Consider the following 22399-nt stretch of genomic DNA (forward strand, 5'->3'; position numbering starts at 1 on the left):
TAATCTTTGCGATCATTTTTCTAGTGATCAATAATGTAGTGATCAGTAATAAACAAATGTAACTTATGAAACAGTCATTGTTATTGTGTCCGAGCCTTTTCAAACAATGTAAAAAATTATATCTACATATAAATTACTATTAATAAATTGAAAAATCGAAAATTATTGAAAATAATGAAACTATTATTGAATACAGAATGAATTATTGGGTTGGCAACTAGTAATTGCGGATTTTTTTTAGAAAATCAAAGATAATTTTTTCATGGAATTAAATAACTTTATTCTATAATGTGTTGCCCATTTTGATCAATGACTTTTTGCCATCTTTCAGGCAGCATCATAATCCCACGTTCATAAAACTTCTGGTTTTTATTAGCAAAAAACTGAATCAGGTACAATTTGATATCATCATCATTATTGAAATTTTTACCATTCAAGGAGTTTTGTAAAGATCGAAACAAAAAGTAATCAGATGGTGCAAGGTCAGGACTATATGGTGGATGTGGCAAAACATCCCAACCAAGCTCCAATAATTTTTGCCGAGTGACCAAAGATGTGTGTGGCCTTGCATTGTCATGATGGAATACAACACATTTTCGATTTGTCAATTCGGGCCGTTTTTCTTCAACTGCATTGTTTAATTTCGTTAGTTGTTCAATATAGACAACAGAATTGATCGTTCAGTTGGGTGGTAAGAGTTCAAAATAGATAATTCCTTTGTAATCCCACTAAACTGATAACAAAACCTTCTTTTGATGAATACCAGCTTTTGATATTGTTTGAGCTGGTTCACGTGGCCTGCTCCACGATCTTTTCCACTTGATATTGTTATAAACAACCCATTTTTCATCGCCAGTTATCAGTCGTTTTAAGAATGGATCATTTTCATTACGTTTCTTTAGCAAATCGCAGCTGTTAATGCATTGCGTTAAATGCTTTTCTTTCAGTTCGTGAGGAACTCATGTTCATCATCAAGTTTTTGAACATAGCCAAGTTGTTTTAAATGGTTTTCAATGCATGTATGTGATACATGAAGCTTCTTTGCAATCTCACGAGTTGTATTGTGACGATCCGAATCGATTATTGCTTTGATTAGATCGTCATCAACTTCAACTGAAATCCGCAATTACTTAGTTGCCAACCCAATATATAATTCAAATTATTGTGATCATTTCATAAGTTAATTCTAATTTTTATTCTTAATTTAATATTTTTTATAAAATAATAAAATAATATATTTTTTATGCATCAATTTATTATCAATTATTATTTATTTCACTTTTTTCATGAAAGTATTAAAATTGGATTACAAGATAGAAATTAGGTTGAAAATAATTAGAAATTAAGTTTTATTCAGAATACCTTAAAAACGACATAAAAATAACAAATAAAATTAAGAAAAATTAAAAAAATAAAATTAAAAAATAAAGAAATAAAATTTATTAAAATAAAATTTATTAAAATAAAATTTACTAAAATTTACTAAAATTTACTAAAATTTTTGAGTGAAAATGAATGATAAAAAAAAAAAAAAAATAAAGAGAATCAAATATTATCGATTTGAAGTCATTTTAGGTACACAATATGTTATGAGCAAAATCATACGAATATATACATATATTTTAAATATATGTATTATATTATATATTTATTTGATTCAAGAATAAATCATTGTTAAATAGAAACGTTGATTTTAAAAAATGTTTGATAATTAAAAATAATGACTTGCTAGTTATATTAAAGTAATAAAGTAACTCAATTTGATATTTACGAAGGCATTTATCTTTTCTTCTGTATATAATTTGATTTAAAACGATTTGATATGTTGAATCAATATGTAATTCGAAATGGAAGAAAAATGACAATGAATCAATTGATAAATTTAATCGAGCATGATCGAATATTTTTATAATAATTTTATTATATATATTTATTATTATGCATTTATTAAATTATTACATTAATTTATTACATTAATTAATACATTTATTAAAAAATAATGCAATACATAAAAATATAGTAATAAAAATAAAAGTTTTTATTTTGTAAAACTTCTTTCTGTTTTTAATTTATTTACTTTTATGAATTACGTAAATTACAAAATACAATGTTTATAAATATAATACATTAAATGAGAAAGAGAAAAGATAAGAAATAAAATTTTTTATGAATATCATATCTTAATATTGTGATAATAATGAAAAACAAATTTATATTTTATATATAAAGTCTTTTTTGTTTTTATATATTTTTTTATTTATTGTTTATTATCATTTTTGCCAAATTATTGAAGTTGTAAATATTTGAATAGGAAAATAATAATGTTTATAAGATATAGATATACCATAAAAGAAAGTGAGTTAGAATATTTTTAATTTTCATAATATTTTTTTATCAGATATATGCTCAAAATAAATTCAGAAATAGTTAAGAAAATGACATAAATAATATTACATTATTATAAAATATATTTTAACGGAACATAAAATATTGATTATGAAATATTGAAAATTTTTAAAATTGTTTATCTACATGTAATACATGTTTATCTACATATAAAATGAAAGCAAATGATCTAAATGAAAAAGCATATCCCAAAAATATTAAAATATTTGTAAACTTGAGATTCTTGAAATAATTTCAAGTAACACTGCTTTGGAAAAATTTTCATTAAGACTTTTTTAAAGAGTTATTAATAAAAAACACTAATTAATTATAAAGCGCGTAACCTAATTGTATTACTATTGCCGAGTGCGATTGAGTCTAAGCAACATAAGATTCGAAAATATATTAAATATAATAAGTATTTTTTATTGATAAAAAATTATATTGAATTATATTATGAATGAATAAATAAATAAATATAAATATAAATATAAATATGATATAATATTTACCACATTTTCTTTGAATGAATAAAATTATTTTTTAAAATTTTGAAAATTTATGTATATCTTATTTTAAAATTTCAATTTACCAAACTTTTTTTATATTTTTATATTGTATTTTATTTTGTATACATAATATATTATATATATTTTTTTTTATCATACTTAAGCCATTTGGAATATTTATATTCTATAGAATTAGAAATATACAAAAATCTCTATAATTTATCTCTATAAATACTATATAATTTTAAATAATGTCTAAAAATTTTCTGAATCGGAAAATCGAAAATTCTTTACTTGAAAAGATAATTAAAATCTACTTTGTCTTGAACAATATAATTAAAACATCTTAAAATATAATAAAATTTGTTCGCTATGATATAAATCAGTGAATTTTATAAAAATGATTTTTTTAAGAATATAAATAAGATTATAAATAACACAATGAATAATTTGAATTCTATTCGTATTGCTTCTAATTTATTTATCATTGTATACAAGTATACATTTTTATATGTATTTTATTTGTTGGATTGTGTTAAATACTCGATGATAGCATTCTCTGAATGTCATAGTTTTGAAATCCTTTTAAAACAATAATTATTTAATTTTTATCTCTCATATGTAATTGGTAATTTCTTTTAATAAGCCTTCCAAATAGCACAGGTTTCTGAATTATCAGGATCAGAAATCGATTCAAATTTTTCTAACACTTTCTATGCTCCTAGACTTTGCAAATGTGATTTTTTAGATCCCGCATGATAATTTGAATGCTATGTTTTAATATTATTGAAGAAGTATGAAGGATCAAATATAGAATATGTTTGATTTTTTATTTTTATATTTTCATATTCCGAAAAATTCATGAAATGTCTAACTTTGTTAAAGATAAATATTTTTGCTACATAACAAGCACTCAGGATGATCGAATATATTATCATATAGAGATAGAAAAATAATAATTTTTGTTTAATTTTTATGGAGTGTTCCAAAAGTGAGAGAATACTGTGATATGATTAATTAATGATTTTCTAATTTCAAGCAACATTTTCCTTTGCAAAAATTTTTATTAGAAGTTGAGAATAAAAGAAAGTCAAGTTTTTATTAAGGAGTTAACAAAAAATTTGAAAAAAATTAATCAATTATGAAGCGTTAGTTGAATTATGATAGTCAAAATTAAATAAATAAGTCCAATCGTATATCGAGGAAAGTATATTAAATATATTTTTATTGAAAAAAATTATATCGAATTATTCTTTATTTTTAAATAATAAATAAATAATTAATTAGTTGCTATTTGTATAGAACAAATGAATACAATTTATTCATTGTTCAAAACAAATAAAAAAATAAATATAAAACTTTTTTAACAAATAAATGATAGATAATATGTATTTGGAATAGAAAAAATATAAATGTACCATAATATACGATAAATATTAATATAAAATAATATAATAATATAAAATAATATAAAATAATATAAAATAATAACGATAAATATTAAATTAAAAAACAACTTATCAAATAAATAGATAAAATTAATCATTCATCGAAAATTCAACTCGAGTTTTGAAATATACTACTGAGTTACTTTCTTTTATTCTTAATATTAATGATATTCTGGTATTTTTCCTTAGCATTAATTCTTAATAGATTAATATTAAACTGAAAAATAATATGAAAACGATATATCGTTGAATTAATATATTTATTCTTCATTTCATTGTATAATTATCAATATTAGTCAATTATAGTTACTTGTAATTTAATAGAAGAATTGATTTAAAAAAATTTTTTTTCTATACTTACACTCTTCGCTATTGGAAATAATTATCATATTTAGCAGTATTGGCATCTCTGTTATTAATTATTATAACGTTTCGCATATATGAAAAATGAGAATATACATATCTATCATATTAATATTAATTATAGAATTAAATAAAGAAAATTATAAATATTGGAAAGTTTAAATGAAAAATATAATAATATGTACTAATTTATATTTATATATTAATGTATTTAAAATAGAAACAAACACAATTGAATATCAAAAATGGAAATGGATTGGCTCTAATGTTCTTAAGCATTAGTAAAAATTAAATTAATAACATTAAAGAATGCGATATTTGAAAAATGGCATGGGAAACTTTGATTTATTGAATTGAAAGATTCAGTAAAAAAATCCATTTTTTATAAATAACTATACAGAATAATGAAAAAAGCAAATGTACAAAGGAGAATATAATAATAATAAATAAATTCATGAATAATAGAAAAATTAAAAGAAGAAAATATTACTGAATTATTTTCAATTATTGCTAAAGTTTCTTTTTATCAGAATAAAAAAATTTACGTACAGCCATAGAATCTAGAGATGATTTATTATTTATTACTTAAAAGTATACTTTTATTTAAAAGTAAAACTATAATAGAGGTGGAAACTTAATATTTGAAAATCAAAATACAAATTACATATTAATGATATTTAGATAGTAATACATGTCATATATATGTAACAAATTTAACAAAATTAATCAATATCAATATAATATGATATAATAATATATCAATGTTAATATATACAAAAGAATCTGTATAATGTAAAGATATAGATGATGTTAAATTAATAAATTAAAACATTAGAAGAAATTAATATTTAAAAATACTTAATAAAGTTAGGTTATGTTACGTATGTGCTAGATTTAAAACACAATTTGTTTTTTGTCCTACAAATAATAAAATATGAGTTAGCTCTAACTTTCATAAAGCTATAATACATAGTAATGAAAATGATTTATTACAAAATTCATTGTTAACAAAATTTTATTTTAAATGATCTATTTTAAATGATCAAGAACAAACTTTATATGCTAATAAAGATTTATGTTGTCATTGAATGAACTTGCAAAATTCTAAAAATTTTGTTAATTCGAAGTTACAAAGTTCAAGAATTGAATATATTGTAATTGTTTAATAAAAACATTTTTAAATCCGGACTTATAAAATAATATAGAAATAATATTTAAAATATTTTGCAAAAAGAAGAATTGTTTGAATTTGCAGAATTGTTTATTATGATAAAAATAATGAATTATAAAATAATGAATATTAAAAAACAATATTAAAACTAAATGACATGAAAAAATAAATCAACCAGAATTTGAAAAGAAAAGAGTTGGTATATAATTATAAAATTTCACTAAAAATTTTGAATATAAGATATGTCATTTAGGAAAAATTCATATAATTAAATTTAAAAATTTTTCAAAAAGAAAGAAAGAACTGAAATTTTAAAAATAGTACATACCAATATTTATGGAGCCATAAGAGAGTATTTTAGATAGTAGAGATTCAGGTATTTCATTATTTTTCTTAATCAGTTAATATAGAGATAACAATGATTAAGAATAGATTCCAAACATTCAAAAATTATAAAATCTGAGTTAAGAAAGAAATTAAAAAATAAATAAAATATATCATATATATAATGCAAAATAATATATTTCAAAATGTACAACAAAATAATTTACATTTCTTAATATATCAGTATTCAGAAAACAATTAAATGTGAAATACAAATCTGAACAAAAAAAGCGATGCTATATATATATATATATATATATATATATATAATGATTTAAAGTGGTCAAAAAAGAAAAAAAATATATTATTTTTATAGATTATTTATAGATTATATTATTTATATAAGTTTATAGATTATTTATTATGAAAGAAATGGTTATATAGAATTTTTTGATCATTAAAAAATTAAAATTAAAAAATAAAATAAAATTTAATAATTTAATTAAGATTCTACTATATTTCTTTGTAATTGTAATTATTTAATTGATTATAATCTTATAATTAAAAATATATAATAATAATTTAATAATTATTATATTCTTTTTTAATATTATAATTTTTAATAAAATATATAAATTATAAATATTTTTAATATTTAAAATATATTTTAAATATATAATAACTTTTTAATAACTTTTATTAAAAATATAAATAATTAAATAATTAATAATAACTATAAATGGATTTCAAATTCAAATATATGTGATTGTAAAAAATACGCTGCATTAATTATTATAATCTAAATTAGTTATAAAATATTTTTTAACACTATACAATTTCAAAATGCTATTTTAAATAAATTCTTTCCAATAAAATTATAATTATATATTCAAGTTTGAAAATATACATTATCGTAAGGGACAATTGTATATGTTTGATGTATATTAATTATAATTTCCAAGTATTAACAAAAAATTTTTATGTATTCATTTTTGATATTTTCTAATAACTTTTAAAATCATGCAAAATTTATCGAGAATTATCGCATTTATAATAATTAAACATTAAACATTAAAAATAATGAAAAAATATACATTTCAGAAATGCTATTTTCTAAAAAATTGAAACAATTGTTATGTTTGTAGTTGAAAAAATTTTTTTAACATTATTTTAACTAAATTCTTGATTATAAATAAAATGATATAATGGAACAAAGTTAGATAATTAAAAAAAAACAGATATTGTAATTGCATTTTTCTCTATTTTTAAAGCATTCTCATAAAGTTTTAAACTATCTTTAATAATTATTTTTATACCAATATTTATTTCGAATAATTATGAATCTTAAATTAATTTTGAATAATATTATTCCTATGAAATCATGTAATAAAAAAAAGCTATATGTCGGGTTTGTAAAAAGCTATCCGGGTTTGGATATAAAGCCATTGCAAAGCATTGCATATAAAGTCATTAAAGAAGAAAATATTATTTTTGGAATAGAAAAATTTAATTAAAAGGATAAGTCATATAATGATACTTAAGCGAATCTAAGGCATATATAATGATAAGATTATGATTGCTTGATATTGGCATATATAAAGAAATATTTCCTTTATAGAAAAGAAGTTTCAGAGTTTTCAAAAAAAAAATATAACTATAGATTTTCTGCTTAAAGGAAATAATAATATATAAAATATAAATGATGATAAAATATCATCAAAAAAAAAAAGAAGACAGTTTCTGAAAAAAAATATATATATATATATATCAATTAGATTACGTTATATTAAAAATATATTCAAAGTAATTTAAAAGAAATAGTCTATATTTATAAAAACATAAAAATAAAATATCTTCTCCAAAAATTTTTATATGAATTAAAACAGTCTAAAATATAAAATTTAGGACAAAAAATTAAATATTTGTCTAGTATGAATATGTAAAAATCTAATATAATAATATAAAATCTAATATAGACTTTTGTGCATTTGTTAGTTTTAATATTAAGAAATTAGTCATTACATAGATGATATTATTTATATAAATGATTTATTAATCATATTTAATGATATGAATATTAAATATGATATGGAATTAAATAGATTCAATACAATTAAAAATACCTTAAAGTAAAAATTTTTTAGAAGATTAAGATCCAATCAATTCATATTTTAGGAATTAATGTAATAAGAAATAGTGATATAGGAAGCATTGAATTAAATCAAAATAAATATATTCTAAAATTATTAGAAAAATTTGGGATGCAGAATTGTAAACTAATATTAATGCTAGTGGAATTTAAACTGAAAATAGGGAAAGAAACGTCAGACCAAATGATACAAATTCTTTATAAAAAATTTGTAAGCGGATTATTATGTTTAGCTATCGCTCCAATATTACTAAATAACATTATTAAATATATACTGAATCAGTTTTATTCGAGTTCTATTACAATTTATTGGAAATGTGCAAAACAGTATTTAAAGAGTAATATAAATATTTAAAGAAGTATCACAGATTATTCAATAAAGTATAAAAAATTTTTACTTTAAGAATTCCACAAGATATGAACTCAAAACTTATATAGACGCAAGAGACAACAATGATAGAAAATTGTTTTGGAAATGTAATGTAATTATTCTAGCTTGAGAAATAATTATAATAGTTTGAGAACGAAAAAATAATCAACTATGGAAATATATCTAAATATATAAGTATAATAAATATAATCTATCTACAATGGAAACAATATATATGATTTTAAACAAAATATTAAAAGAAAATATATATATTTAAAAAAATTACTAAAATATATAAAAATTATATATTTAATAATTTAACAACTAGTTTGACAAAAATTTTATACAACAGTTAAAATATAATATATTTATGCAAATATTCTATATAATCGAAACAATAAATTGACATAAGATATCATTTTTGTAGAAAAGCATACAAAAATGAAGAAATCATGTTAAAATACATTAATATAGGTAATATTTTATTGGCGGATAATATTAATAAAACCATATATAAAAATATATTAGATTTAAATTTGTTAAATAATAGTAATATGTTAATCGATAATAATGATATAAGAAACAATAAATATGATGATAAAAAGAATATTGGAAAGAATCATCATATTCGCAAGATATTTTTATTAATAATGTATCGTATATATGGAGAAAGATTATATGTATATATATAATATATATTTATACATATATATATATATATATGTATATAAAATTATATGTATCTATATTATTTCTATATAATATTATTTTCATATTATTACAACATTATTAACATAAGGAATATATCTAATATATCTAATAAGGAAAAATCTCTAATTCGAAAATTTAAAAAATTATGAAATTTTAGAGATATAATATTTATATGGATATATTATGCAATTTTTTGACTATCCAAAATCTTTATTTCTTAAGGTGGTAAAATCAATCTTTTCTTAAGATTGTGAAATCAATCTTTGAAAATTGTTATTTTTTGATTTTACATTATAATTCATATATTATAAGAAATATAGAAAAAGTTTTCAAACAAGTTGTTTCTTTTCATAAGTTATCTTTTTACTATCATTTGATAAAACATTTATTAATCGTCTATATTAAAATATATATGTAAATATTATATTATGTAAATATTATTATTAAATATTATTATATTATATATTATGTAAATAATATATTAAAAAAAAAGTTATAAACAAAAAAATTAATATTTTAAAATCTTTTTAAAAATATTTAAAAATATTTTTTGTTTTTTAATGTAAAATTTTAATCAGCATTTTTAATCATTTAAAGCAATTTAAATAATTATATGATGATATAAAAAAACAAAATAAATACTTTTGTTTTTAGTAAATATGTTATGATGTTAACTTTCATTGCTAAATTTTTAAAAATAAAGAAATTTACATTACATATTTCTATTTTTTATTAAATAATAAATCAATGAAAATTATTAGATGGGAATAGAGAGAAAAAAAAATTTATCTATAATTATTTCATAAGGTTCTTTTATTTTTAATATAATCATCAAATTTTTTCATTTTTTTATGTATTAGATATATATGTATATATATATATATATATTATATACATAATGGATTCAATATAAAATAAATGAATAATGATGAAAGCAAAACAAGTAATATGATAAATTATTTTTCATGATGATGAAATTTAAAAAAAAGAATTTAAAAAAAAGAATAGAGAAGAATTAAATTAAAGAAAACATAAAAATTTACACAGTACACATCATATAATAATATAATTGTCGCATGGTACAACGAGATCATATCTAATTCAAATAAATATTGTAGTGAATTCACTAAAATCAATCATGGTAAATATTTAGTGAATTCAAATAAATATCATAAATTGAGAAATTAATTACTTTATTTAATTTATTATTATTATACTAATACAAATATTATTCTTCGAGTTTTCATTATTTAAAAAATCCTTACTGCATAGATAATAACATCGTAAAATAAGATAATGACATTTTTAATAACTAAAAAATAAATGTCGATGAAATATATATTATTAAGACATTAATTATTAGCTATAAAATAATAGTGAAAATACCGATGCAAAACCTTCCACTGTTGGATAGTAAATACTGAAGAAAGTAAACAAGAATGGTTTGTTGCAATTTAACATAATGTTTAAAATCAATTTTTGGATGGGAACAGGCATTTTATACCAATTCGTGTGAAATCTGAAAATGATCATAATCATAGAAAAAATTCCATTAATAGTATTTATTTTTAATAGATACATATGCAGATGAACGATTTGCGATTGTTTAAGTTAAGTTTTTTAATTTTGCTCTATCAATTAATTTTATAGAACAAAATAAACATAAATATTACTAAAGTAAGCAAATACTTTATAGAATTCAAAAAAATAAAATGAATGCAATTATATTAATTAAAAAAATTATGAATAAAAAATTAACAAAAACTGATTTGAAAAATTTAATATATAAATAATAATAGGAAATTATCATCTGTATTCTTATATTTCTATAAACCGTTCGTCTACATCGATTTCTATATGTTTGTTATCAATATAGAGAGTATCTATATTAAGTTCCAAAAATTTTAAAGATTGATATAAATATAATTAAATGAAAACTCATTTATTAAATGAGAAATATGTATTTATATATTTATTATTGCATAAAATTGCTTTTAATTTAAAAATCTGAATTTCAGCATGAATCAGTAAAATTTAGATGAAGTCAGATGAACAATATTACAGTAAATTTTGCCAAAATTTTACGATTTTCTTCGAATATATATATAATTATTTATTGCAAACAAAATTTTTTTTTAATATTTCAAAATTGTTAATAAAATATTGTGTGCTTACATAGTTATGATAATATTATTAGAACAATCCAATACTTGTTGAGACATATAGTTCATGTAGTACATATATGACAATTCACAAATAATACACATAAAACTGACAATTGTTTCTTCGATTTTAGTTAGCACAAGAATCGATTGTGATAACTGTAAAATAAATAAAAATATTTTGGATTTTTCTATTTTTTGTTTCGAAACATCTTCGGCATTATTTAATATTTTTTGCAATTTTTATTTTATTTATTCCAATTAAAGAATATAGAAGAGTTTTACTTACACAAAACAAATTAATGCCCAAAGATATGATAGCGAATATAAGGAGAATACAATATGTTATTGCATTATAATCACGAGTATCTTGTATAAATCTTTAAAAACAATGTTAATTAATATTGATTTATTAATGTTTCATTAAATATATTACACATAATATATTTAATATAATACACATAAAATGAAAAATAATACTGACTGTATTACTCTTCTATGTGTAATTACAGCTTTTATTATATACTTTTTTATATTATTATCAAAATGATCTTTAGAACTCTTTAAAGTAGCACTTTGTACAAAGAAACTGTAAATTCGTAAAAGAAAAGAATTAGAAATATTATTTATTATTAATATATATTCTCATATAATAATATAGAAAAGATGTGGATAATCTTCTATAACTGACAAATATTGAAGATTCAATATTTATTTCTTATTATATTCTATGTTCTGTAATAGAATGTATATTTTGTAATAGAATGATTTTAAAAAGTTGATGTCGATGATATTTATTATTAAATTGTTTAGAAATGTTTGAATATATAGATTTATTAGAGATCGTTTTTAGTTTGATATAGAGAATTTTTCATTCTATTATAAATCGTTAGTTTTTTAAGGATGTTTAAAATAGGATTGATTTTGAAAGTTTCCTAAAGTTAAATTGCAGAGTTATATTAAAGATTTCCTTAGTTTTTTGCTATAGTTTTTAGGATAGCTAGATAAGAGAAGATTTTAATTTTTAATTTGTGATATTATTGTGATATTTCCAAGTTAATTTTATATCAAAGATTAGTTCTAAAATTTTGATAATATTCACTTGCTTAATTTTGGTATTGTCTATAGATGATATAATTCTATATTATTCTATTTATTTTATTTAGAAAAGATAATATTTTTTAATTTCTTTTTAGAATTTAAATTCTAAAGAATTTTATTACCTGTTAATTCATTTAATACAAATTTCAAAATCTTCTATAGTTTATAGATTTTTTCTTTTATATATAATGATCAGATGATCAGCAAAGAAATAAATTTTAAGTAATCGGGTTGCTAGTAATAATGATTATTATTGATTTCATGGATTTATTGAAAACAAAGTAATAAGATTTAGAATCTTAATACAATTCAGTATTTGAATTAACAATGAGTGTTAATTCATATTCTTATATGTCTAATTTTTATCAAATTCTTTATAAAAGTTAATATGTTACTTTACTTACTAAAGATCGAATCTTTGAATCAAACAATTAATAACAATTGTCTGCATACTATATCGCATATTTTTTTTTAAACTTATGATTATAATGTTAAAAATAAAGTCACATATATTGTCTTTATTAATCGGCCTGGAATGAAATGGAAATATCTGAAATCATTTGATAAAAAAATAGTAATTTATTTACATTGTAAATCTAATAAAGTCATGATTTCAATTAAAAATATGATTCAAAATATATGGTTAATAATTTTTTTCATTATATGATATTTATTAAAGATACAAATTGATAATTTTCTAGAAGTGTTTGATTTTTATTAAGATTGGTGATCAGAACAATCGTAACATTCCTTTATAATTATGGAAATAATTTTATGATGAGAATGAATCCTCATTTTTCTTAATAATTGTAAAATTTTAAAAATATTATTATTTTTTAATAAGAAGATTTATTAGAAATCTATTAAGATTCCATTTCGGATTAGTATTTTTGCATTTGAACCTTAAGTTTTTTTTCTTTAAATTATTAGTTAAATTAGTTTTTATCTTCGTTATTTACTTTTAAACGATAATCCTAATAAATAATCAGTTTGAAAATTTCTATGGATTAGAAATTCCTTGCTCGAATTGTTTGAATTATTATTTTTGACTATTATTAGTTTTGAATATTAGTTTTGATTATTATTTCTCTTTGATTCAGTAATCTCAAATCAGAATATTAGAACTATTAAGATAAAAACTATAAGAATGCAATTAAAATAGAAATAAAGATTTATCGATTGATTCACTGATATGTTTACTAATCTATGGAATTCAAGTTATTTGTTGAAATTCAATTATTAGTGATTTTTTTAACATCAAGGATAATTAAAACCAAGTATATAAAAAAACATTCAATTTTTTTAATTCAAAATTTTATGGGAGTGTTGTGATTTGCTCCCATGAATTTCAGTAAGGCAGATTGAATATTATGCAATATTTAATTAAATAGATTTAAATAAAATGTTTTACAATGCTAAATATCCTAGAATTTATTATAATTTATTCGAAATGATTTTTTATTGAAAAATAGATTTTGTAATAATACATATAATACATATATATATACAGAATTGTAATAATACATATATATTATATATTATATTAAATTAAAATTTTAAAATAGTTAATGTATTTAATGGTGAATCATTTGACTTTATTTAACATTTTATTAAACTTAAGTAAACTAAAGTATTTAAAAAATACTCATTAGTTAAATCTTATCGAATATATATTTATGAATTTTATTCATTTTGATATTTAAAATCCATTTTCAAAAAGTATTCTACATTTTTATAAATACTCTCTGTATATATGCAGGATGAAATAATCGCGTAGTAATATATGTATATGAACACATACTTGTTGTATATATATATATATATATATATAATATATATATATATATATAATGACTTATTGTATAATAATGTTATTTGTATAATGTTTATTGTATAATATATAATAATAATATTAAAATTTTTTGAATATTTCGAAAATTAAAAGCAATAGTTTTTTACTTAGATATATAAGAAAAAATTACTTATAATATTATTTTTTAACAAATTTTGTTTAAAATTTACTTATTATTATCTATATAAATATTTGTTACAAATTATTAGTTATTATAATTTTAATATATTTTTTAATATATTTTAATGATATAAACATTATTATAAATATTAATATATATATATATTTATTTATATATATTTATTATATATTTTTATATATTTATTTATATTTATTTATATATATATTTAAAATAAACAAATATTCTTTTATTAATTTTCTATTATATATAACTAAATCCAAAGGATAGTATTCGAATTTTAAAATTTCTGAAATATTTTGAATTGCTAAAAACGAAAATAAAAGTAAATTTTTGTGAAAGTTTGGATAATATAAGTTTGGATTAAAAAAATTTGGCAAAATAAATTAATGAACAAAAAAAATTATTAACTTTTTTTAGAGAAAAATATGAATTAAATTAGATTCATTTCTGAATGAATTATTATTTTCTTTTTTAGATCCAAAATAAATTCTCAAAATATAAATTTAAATAAAAAATATTGCAAACCGCATACTATATTTATTCAAGAAAATATTAATTTATTGATAATAAGATCATAGATTGACTTCAATCAATCAATAAAAGTGCATAAAATAAATTATTATATATTATACCTTGTAATCTCACATAAGCTGGCAGCATGTTGTAGCCATAAAATCATTAATGATTCCGTTGCTACAAATATAGTTATTATTAACAGCAATGATATATATAAATATATAACTGTAAGCGAAAAATATTTTTCATCAAGAATTGAATATTCCGTCAGTATGGGAAATTTTTTCAAACGTGTTTCATTCAATGGCAGAATTTTATCTAGAATACAGGTTGATATATGACAGAATACTATGATAATTATTGATGAGTAAAAAATTGCTGTAATGCACATATAATTATACAAATTAGATTATATATGTAACTTAGAATATAAATTTTATTAATATTCATTTTATAACTTGAAATATATTTCTTACATGCAAATCGTATTACATAATGTTTTCCTAAGCAAGTACGTTTTTTCATAATTTCAAATGTTTCATTATTCATTTCAATTATTTTCCAATCGTATTTTATTTTATCCATAAACTTTTTAACCTATATTTATAATAATTTTTTGTAATCTTTTGTATTTTTTTTTTATATTATAATTTAAATATATTATTGAAAACTTACTGTTGCAAGTTGATACCAATTTATATTATACTTTACGAAGGAGCCTAAACTCATGATTAACATCGATAAATATTTCAACATTTTTTTATTTTTGAAAGAATTTTTGAAAACTATACACTAGAAATAATCAAATTTTATAGAAATTATATATAATATTATAATATATTAAAATATATAAGAGTTAAAAATGTTAGAACATCTGTAAAATAAAGATTCTTAAGGCAATTTTTCATCAAACAACATTTTTCTTTATAAAAATTTTCATTGTGGAATTGTTTACGAATTATTATTTATATTTTAATAAAAAACTGGCCAATCACAAAGCGCATAGCTAATTAAGTCGCGACAATAACATTATGTGCCACTGATCTAATACGAACAAACAATATATCTCGAAGAAAATATGTTGAATTTTATATTTATTTATTTATTCATTATTCGTGATATAATTCAATATAATTCTTTATCAATAAAAAAATATATTCAATATATTTTCAAGATACATTGTTTGGACTTATTTATGTTTGGTCGACAACACATTAGTTAACGTTTCTGTCGCGGTTTAACTAAACTATACATGTGATTGATCGGTATTTTTCGTTAATAACTCATTAAAAATGCCATAACGAAAGTTTTTGCAAAGGAAAATGTTTGAAATTGTCTTAGGAATCTTCGGTTTAGAGATTCCAACATTTTTGGGACTGTATATAATAAAATTTAATATTTTTTTAATATAAGACATTGCACAATTTTTGATTGAACAAACACAACACTTTTATTTTATAATAATTGCAGAATATTATATGAATAAAAAATAATAATAGAACGAGACTCATTTAATTATGAAGAATATATCTAATCAAAAGAAGTAAAAAAATAATAATTAATTATTTAAAATACACGAAATAATTATTTTCTCATACCTGAATAACTATAAAAGAAAAGGAAGTGAAACTGATGATACTATTATACAAAATTCTATATTTTGCGTTATAATATGGCCAAAGTCCTAATGTTGTTAAGAGAAACTTAGTAAAGTCGTAATAGGACAATAATTCAACCATTGTATAGCATGGAAGAATAACTGGTTTCTTCCGTTGTTTATTCACTTTTATTGATTTTATTTTATTTTAAAGGTTTTTGAGTAAAATATTAGTTACAACTTGCAGCAAAATGAATGGCATAAGTTATCATTTAGGTATTTATTTATTCATACTTAAATGCGCTAAGAGCAAAGAATCGATTGATTTTTTTTCTATCCTTTAAATATGTGAATAGGCAATTAAAAAGATTATAGTTTGCTTAAGAAAACTATTGTTTAACTACTGTATAACTACTGTTTTCTTTAACAATTTTTTTTCTTCTATTATTTATATATCTGATAAAAATATTTCTCGATAGTTTCCATTTCGTTTTAGTTATTTGTTATGGAAACAAGTTTTTAATATAAAAAAGGTATAAAAATCAATATCCATAAATTATTAGTATTTCATGAATATGAATTATATATTTTTCAAATTTTAAAGTGAAATATAAATTATATATAAATATAAAAATATAAAAAAATTGTATAGTATATATTTATATATATATATTATATATTTATATATTATATATATATTAATATACATATATATATATATATATATAATTTATATATTTATATATATATATATATATATATATATATATATATATATATATATATATATATAATAATATAAAAAAAGAGTATCGAACATCTTTTACTACAATGAAGTAAGTATGTAATTTTATTTTTGAAAATAATATTAGATATATTAAAATTAGTTGGAAAATTTTATTTATATGAATAATATTATATTATAATATTATATTTTGATCAATAAGATTTTACATAATATAAAACATATTTTTTTAATTCTTACATTAAAAGATAGAATAAATTATTATATAAAAAAAAATAATAATTATATTTTTATGTCCTATCGATATTATATATATATATATATATATATGTATTGCCGCTAAAAAAGAAAAACGCATGATCGACTCAATTAATTTCTCGACATTCATATAGATAGCGCCGCTTGTTCGTTCCCTATCGATTTAACGAACTTATGAATTAAATACTCTCTTATTTATTTCTCTCTCATGTTTCAAAATAACTTATTATTATTAGAAAAAAAAAATAATAATAATGAGAAAAAAAAATAATCGAATCCCGATATTATTGATTGATTCGACATTCATACAGATCACGCCACTAATTCGTTCCTTATTGAACTAAAAAAAAAAAATACTCCAATATCTATATTTCTTTAAAATATTTTATAGTTTCGTTTCTTTGATAAATGTTTTTGATAATTTTATTCTTTTTTTTTTTTATATTTCAAAAAATATTTCAAAATATTTCAAAAATGCTATTCGATTCAATGACTTGTATTATTTGTAATAGTATATCTTATAAAATAATAACAATACATATTTTTTTAATTTTATTATATATTTTTTATTTATTTATAAAACACAGCGAAAATACACGATGATAATTTTTCTTGTTTCTTTTTACTTTTATAATAACTTTGTAAATTATTTTTTTTAACTAAGTATAATTGGAAGATTTAGAAAAATCTTTTTTTTCTCATTTACTATGACAAAAAAATATGATTAGGATTACATAATAATTGCATCGAATTATTAAAGAATATGATCGAAATGTAATCGAATATTTTTTTAATTATAATTATATTTTGATATAGTACGATAAAAATGAATATTTTATGAATATTCGTTCGATGACATGTAAGTTTAGCGATTTTATTTAAGCATTTATGTATTTGGAATATACATTATACATAAAATCATAATATAAAAAATTTTTTTTATTTTTTTTCTTTTTTCCCTTTGTTTAATAAACTTTTTGTTTTTGAACTTTGGATAGAAATGCTATAAAAAATTTATTTATAAATATAATATCTGCTATGATTTTTTTTCTTTTTTTTTTCGTTATATTTAATATTTACCATTCAATTTCGATTGCTTTTCAAATAATAAAATTCGGTCAATGATTAAATAACAAGCATTTTAGCATAATATATTTTATTTCTTTCTTTTGAATGATATAAAAAAATATTTTTTTTTTATTCGGAAAAAAACTTTAGCTTTTGATAGATTAACGTTAGAATTTTCCAGAACTATGTCTAATATACTACATGAATATACTTATACAGTATATATATATGTAGTTTATATATACACATGTATATCAATACTTGAATATATTGATGTAGATGATTGAAATTAAGTAATAGTATTATGAAAATAATTTAATATATTATATACAAATGAGTCGGAACATGTGAGAAATATAGTTGATTTTACGTGAAAAAAATACATATTTTTTTTATTTGAAGCTTTTTCGAATAAATCCAATTTGGAAATTGGATTTCTTTAAAATTGAATTTCAAATGAAATTGAAATTGCTTGATTCTTCGTTGGATATAAATTGATTGATATAAATAAACGATTGATAAATGAATCTACTCTGTATATGAAAATAAGCAAAAAATATAGAATAGAATAAAATTTTATCACTTCGATCTATGTTTCTAAACAAAAATCAAGATTGAATATAATCAAGAAATCGTATAATTAAAAAAATCGACAAATTTTTAAATTCGATTCAATTTTTTAAAAAACTTAATTTTTAAATAATAAAAATTTACGCTATATTTTTGACTTATTTTTTCACGTAGAATCAGGTCCTATAGTATTTCCCATTTATTATGATTCACTCTCTACATACAGGATATTCCAAAATGTTGGAATATCCGTAAACTAGAGATTTTTAAGAGACATCGTAACAAATTCAAGTGATATATGCCATAGAAAATATATTGAATATGAAATATAATATACGAATATGGATATTTTATCGATAAAAAATTATATTGAATTATTGAATCACAAAAAAAACTATAATATTGAATACAGTTTTTTCGACGTATTGGTTTTTCTTTTTTGTGCTTGGTCGCCAGTACGTAGTCTATGCTACTGTATAATATTTTTTTAATAATTTAATGATTTTTTAATAATTATTTTAATAATAAGACCCTAAAGTTTTTGTAAAGAAAAATGAAATTACTTTAGGAATCTCCAGTTTATGAATGTTTCAATTCAATTTCAATGTTTATGTTATTTTTGGGATACCTTATATATAAATATATATATATATATATATATATATATATATATTTATATATGTATACTTAAAATTTTTCTGTCTGAATAAAAATCAATAATTTTTTCATCAAATTTTATTAATTATAAAAATAAAAAATCAATTAGTTTGATAATTCTGGCGTTAACATTGGTTTCTGCTGTCATTAGTCATATGTTGCTATGGAAAAAATTAGACTTAATTTAATTTAATTTAATTAGAAAATTTTTATGCACATGATTTGAATTTTTGTTCAATTGTTTCATAATTTTTTCTATATTCTTTTCATTTTTTCATTTACAATTTAAAGAATAATGAAATAGTAATTGAATATTTTATCTATAAAATTAAATTTCACTTTGTGGTAGTTTTATTGAATCGACTAATTATAAAATAATAATAGAACAATAAAAATATTTGAATAAATTTTTAAATTAATCGATTGATAAATGAAATTCAACTAAATGTAATTGTTTCGTGTATTGAAATTGTTCTAATTATGTTTTATCTATTGCACTATAATTGTCACGCTTTGCAATTAGAAATAATATATATATTATTCACAATATCGTTACAGAAACATATATAATTTATTTTTTTCAAGCAAGAATGTTATCACTCTATTTTTTTTAAATCTTCATTTTCATTTCAATATAGTATATTGTCATAGTTATTTACATATATTAAAATAATTACAGTTATATATGTATAATTAATATATTCGTATTATCTTTTTTTCTGTATTTCATTATATATACATATAGAAACTGCTACATATACATATATAAATACGATATATTATATATACATATATAATAGATAATTAATATATTAATACTATATATATATTAATTTTGAAGGATCGATTTTAAAGGAAATTTAAAAGTTGGTATGCAAATAAAAAATATCGGTTAAAGATTATAATATTATATGAATTAAATTATAAGTGATTGAAATTTGCGTTAAACAAAGCGAGACGTAAAAAGAGAGAGATTGTTCTATTGTCGTTAAATCGCTATATCGTCGCATTTTATTCCCATCTCGTTTTATTTAATGCGTAATTATTTATAATTTAATAAATAAGTCTCGAACGACATTTTATATATCAATCACTTTTATGTTTGTTTTTAATCTTTAGAATCGATTCTCCAAAGATACTTCCCAAATATACATTGTATTAACATTTTGTATAAAGTACATAAATTTTTATATATTTTATTCATTTGAACGATAGATTATGAACCTCGCATAATACGAACAGCAACAAACACGCGTAATATTTGCATAATAATTTGAATTATAACAAGATTAAATATTAAATATTATTTACAATGCTATGTTGCAAAGATTTTTCCTTTCTTTTTTTCCTCATCTTTCGATTAACAGTTTTACTTACATCTTTGATTTTTTAAAATACTGTCCACGTTAACGACGATAAACTAGAATTTCATTATGAGTATGAATAACGCTTTAAACGGCACGTTAAAAGGTATCCTTACTTATGTTATTTTTATTAATATCGATATATTAAAATGTTCATATGTGCGTATATAGCATATGTATATGTGTATAATTAATCATAAACAGAATTTTTCAGTATGAACAATGAACACCAAAGTTGATCGATATTTAATATCCAATGTCTTGAGGTTGTCTCTGTCTTTCGCGAAATAATGTTTAACGGTATGTATAGTAATACAATTTAGGCACACTGTATTTATCGATAAGTATTTTAGATACAATACGGATGTCCGATTGAAACAGCAAATCTTTGTATGCATTCAGTAGTCGTTTCACTTTAGGCGGCAGTCTGAAATCAAATATTATATAATTTATGAATTTATAATTAAATTTATAATATATAATTATGAATTATTAAATTATTAAATTGAGGAAACTTGAATAATTTTGAATTCGGGGATAAGATATATTTAATTTTCTTTGAAGTTGTTACAATATCTTTGCAATAACAATTTTAGCGAATCTAACAAGATATGAAAAGTTCAAGTTTCAATAAAACTTTGCAAATTTCAAGAATAATTGAAAATAATAGATATATATTATTTTTTAATCGAATTCAAAAGTTTGAAATTATTTCTAAAATTCGAGCTAGAAGAGCTTTGAAGCGATTAAAAATAACAAAAAAGTATATTTTTCTAATCTTTTTCTAATATTGTTTTTTTTTAAAACAAAATGCTAATGTTAATAAAAATGAAATTAATAAAAAATAATCAACGATGTTTAAAAAAATTAATTGCGACTCATATTTATTCGAAAAAATTGTTATGATAAGAAAAAATATTTTTTATTTAAAAAAAAC

The 22399-nt window shown here is 19.0% G+C and overlaps 2 protein-coding genes across 2 annotated transcripts in view; both read right to left on the minus strand.

The window, feature by feature from the left end:
- Positions 1 to 10745: 10745 nt before the first annotated feature.
- LOC107965775 lies at positions 10746 to 11739 on the minus strand. The gene is made up of 2 exons (XM_026440268.1): positions 11606 to 11739; positions 10746 to 10949 (listed from the first exon to the last, which is right to left on the minus strand). The coding sequence occupies exons 1-2, from the start codon at positions 11695 to 11697 to the stop codon at positions 10790 to 10792; spliced, it is 252 nt and encodes an 83-aa protein (XP_026296053.1). The 5' UTR covers positions 11698 to 11739; the 3' UTR covers positions 10746 to 10789.
- A 9713-nt stretch (positions 11740 to 21452) lies between these two features.
- The window catches only part of LOC100576498, a 320653-nt gene continuing 319706 nt past the window's right edge, over positions 21453 to 22399 (minus strand). The window contains exon 6 of the mRNA XM_026440209.1: positions 21453 to 21889. The gene's annotated coding sequence lies outside the window, so the exon portion shown is untranslated. The remainder of the gene's footprint in view (positions 21890 to 22399) is intronic.

Source organism: Apis mellifera, linkage group LG4 (genome assembly GCF_003254395.2).
Source record: "Apis mellifera strain DH4 linkage group LG4, Amel_HAv3.1, whole genome shotgun sequence".
Classification (NCBI taxonomy): Eukaryota; Metazoa; Arthropoda; class Insecta; order Hymenoptera; family Apidae; genus Apis; species Apis mellifera.

What these genes read in the sequence shown, in the direction of transcription:
- LOC107965775 (XM_026440268.1), bottom strand. Translation starts at nt 11,697, where the DNA reads ATGTGTATTATTTGTGAATTGTCATATATGTACTACATGAACTATATG. An exon ending in AATAATATTATCATAACTAT is followed by an intron (nt 10,950 to 11,605) that starts GTAAGCACACAA and finishes GATCATTTTCAG; the next exon opens with ATTTCACACGAATTGGTATA.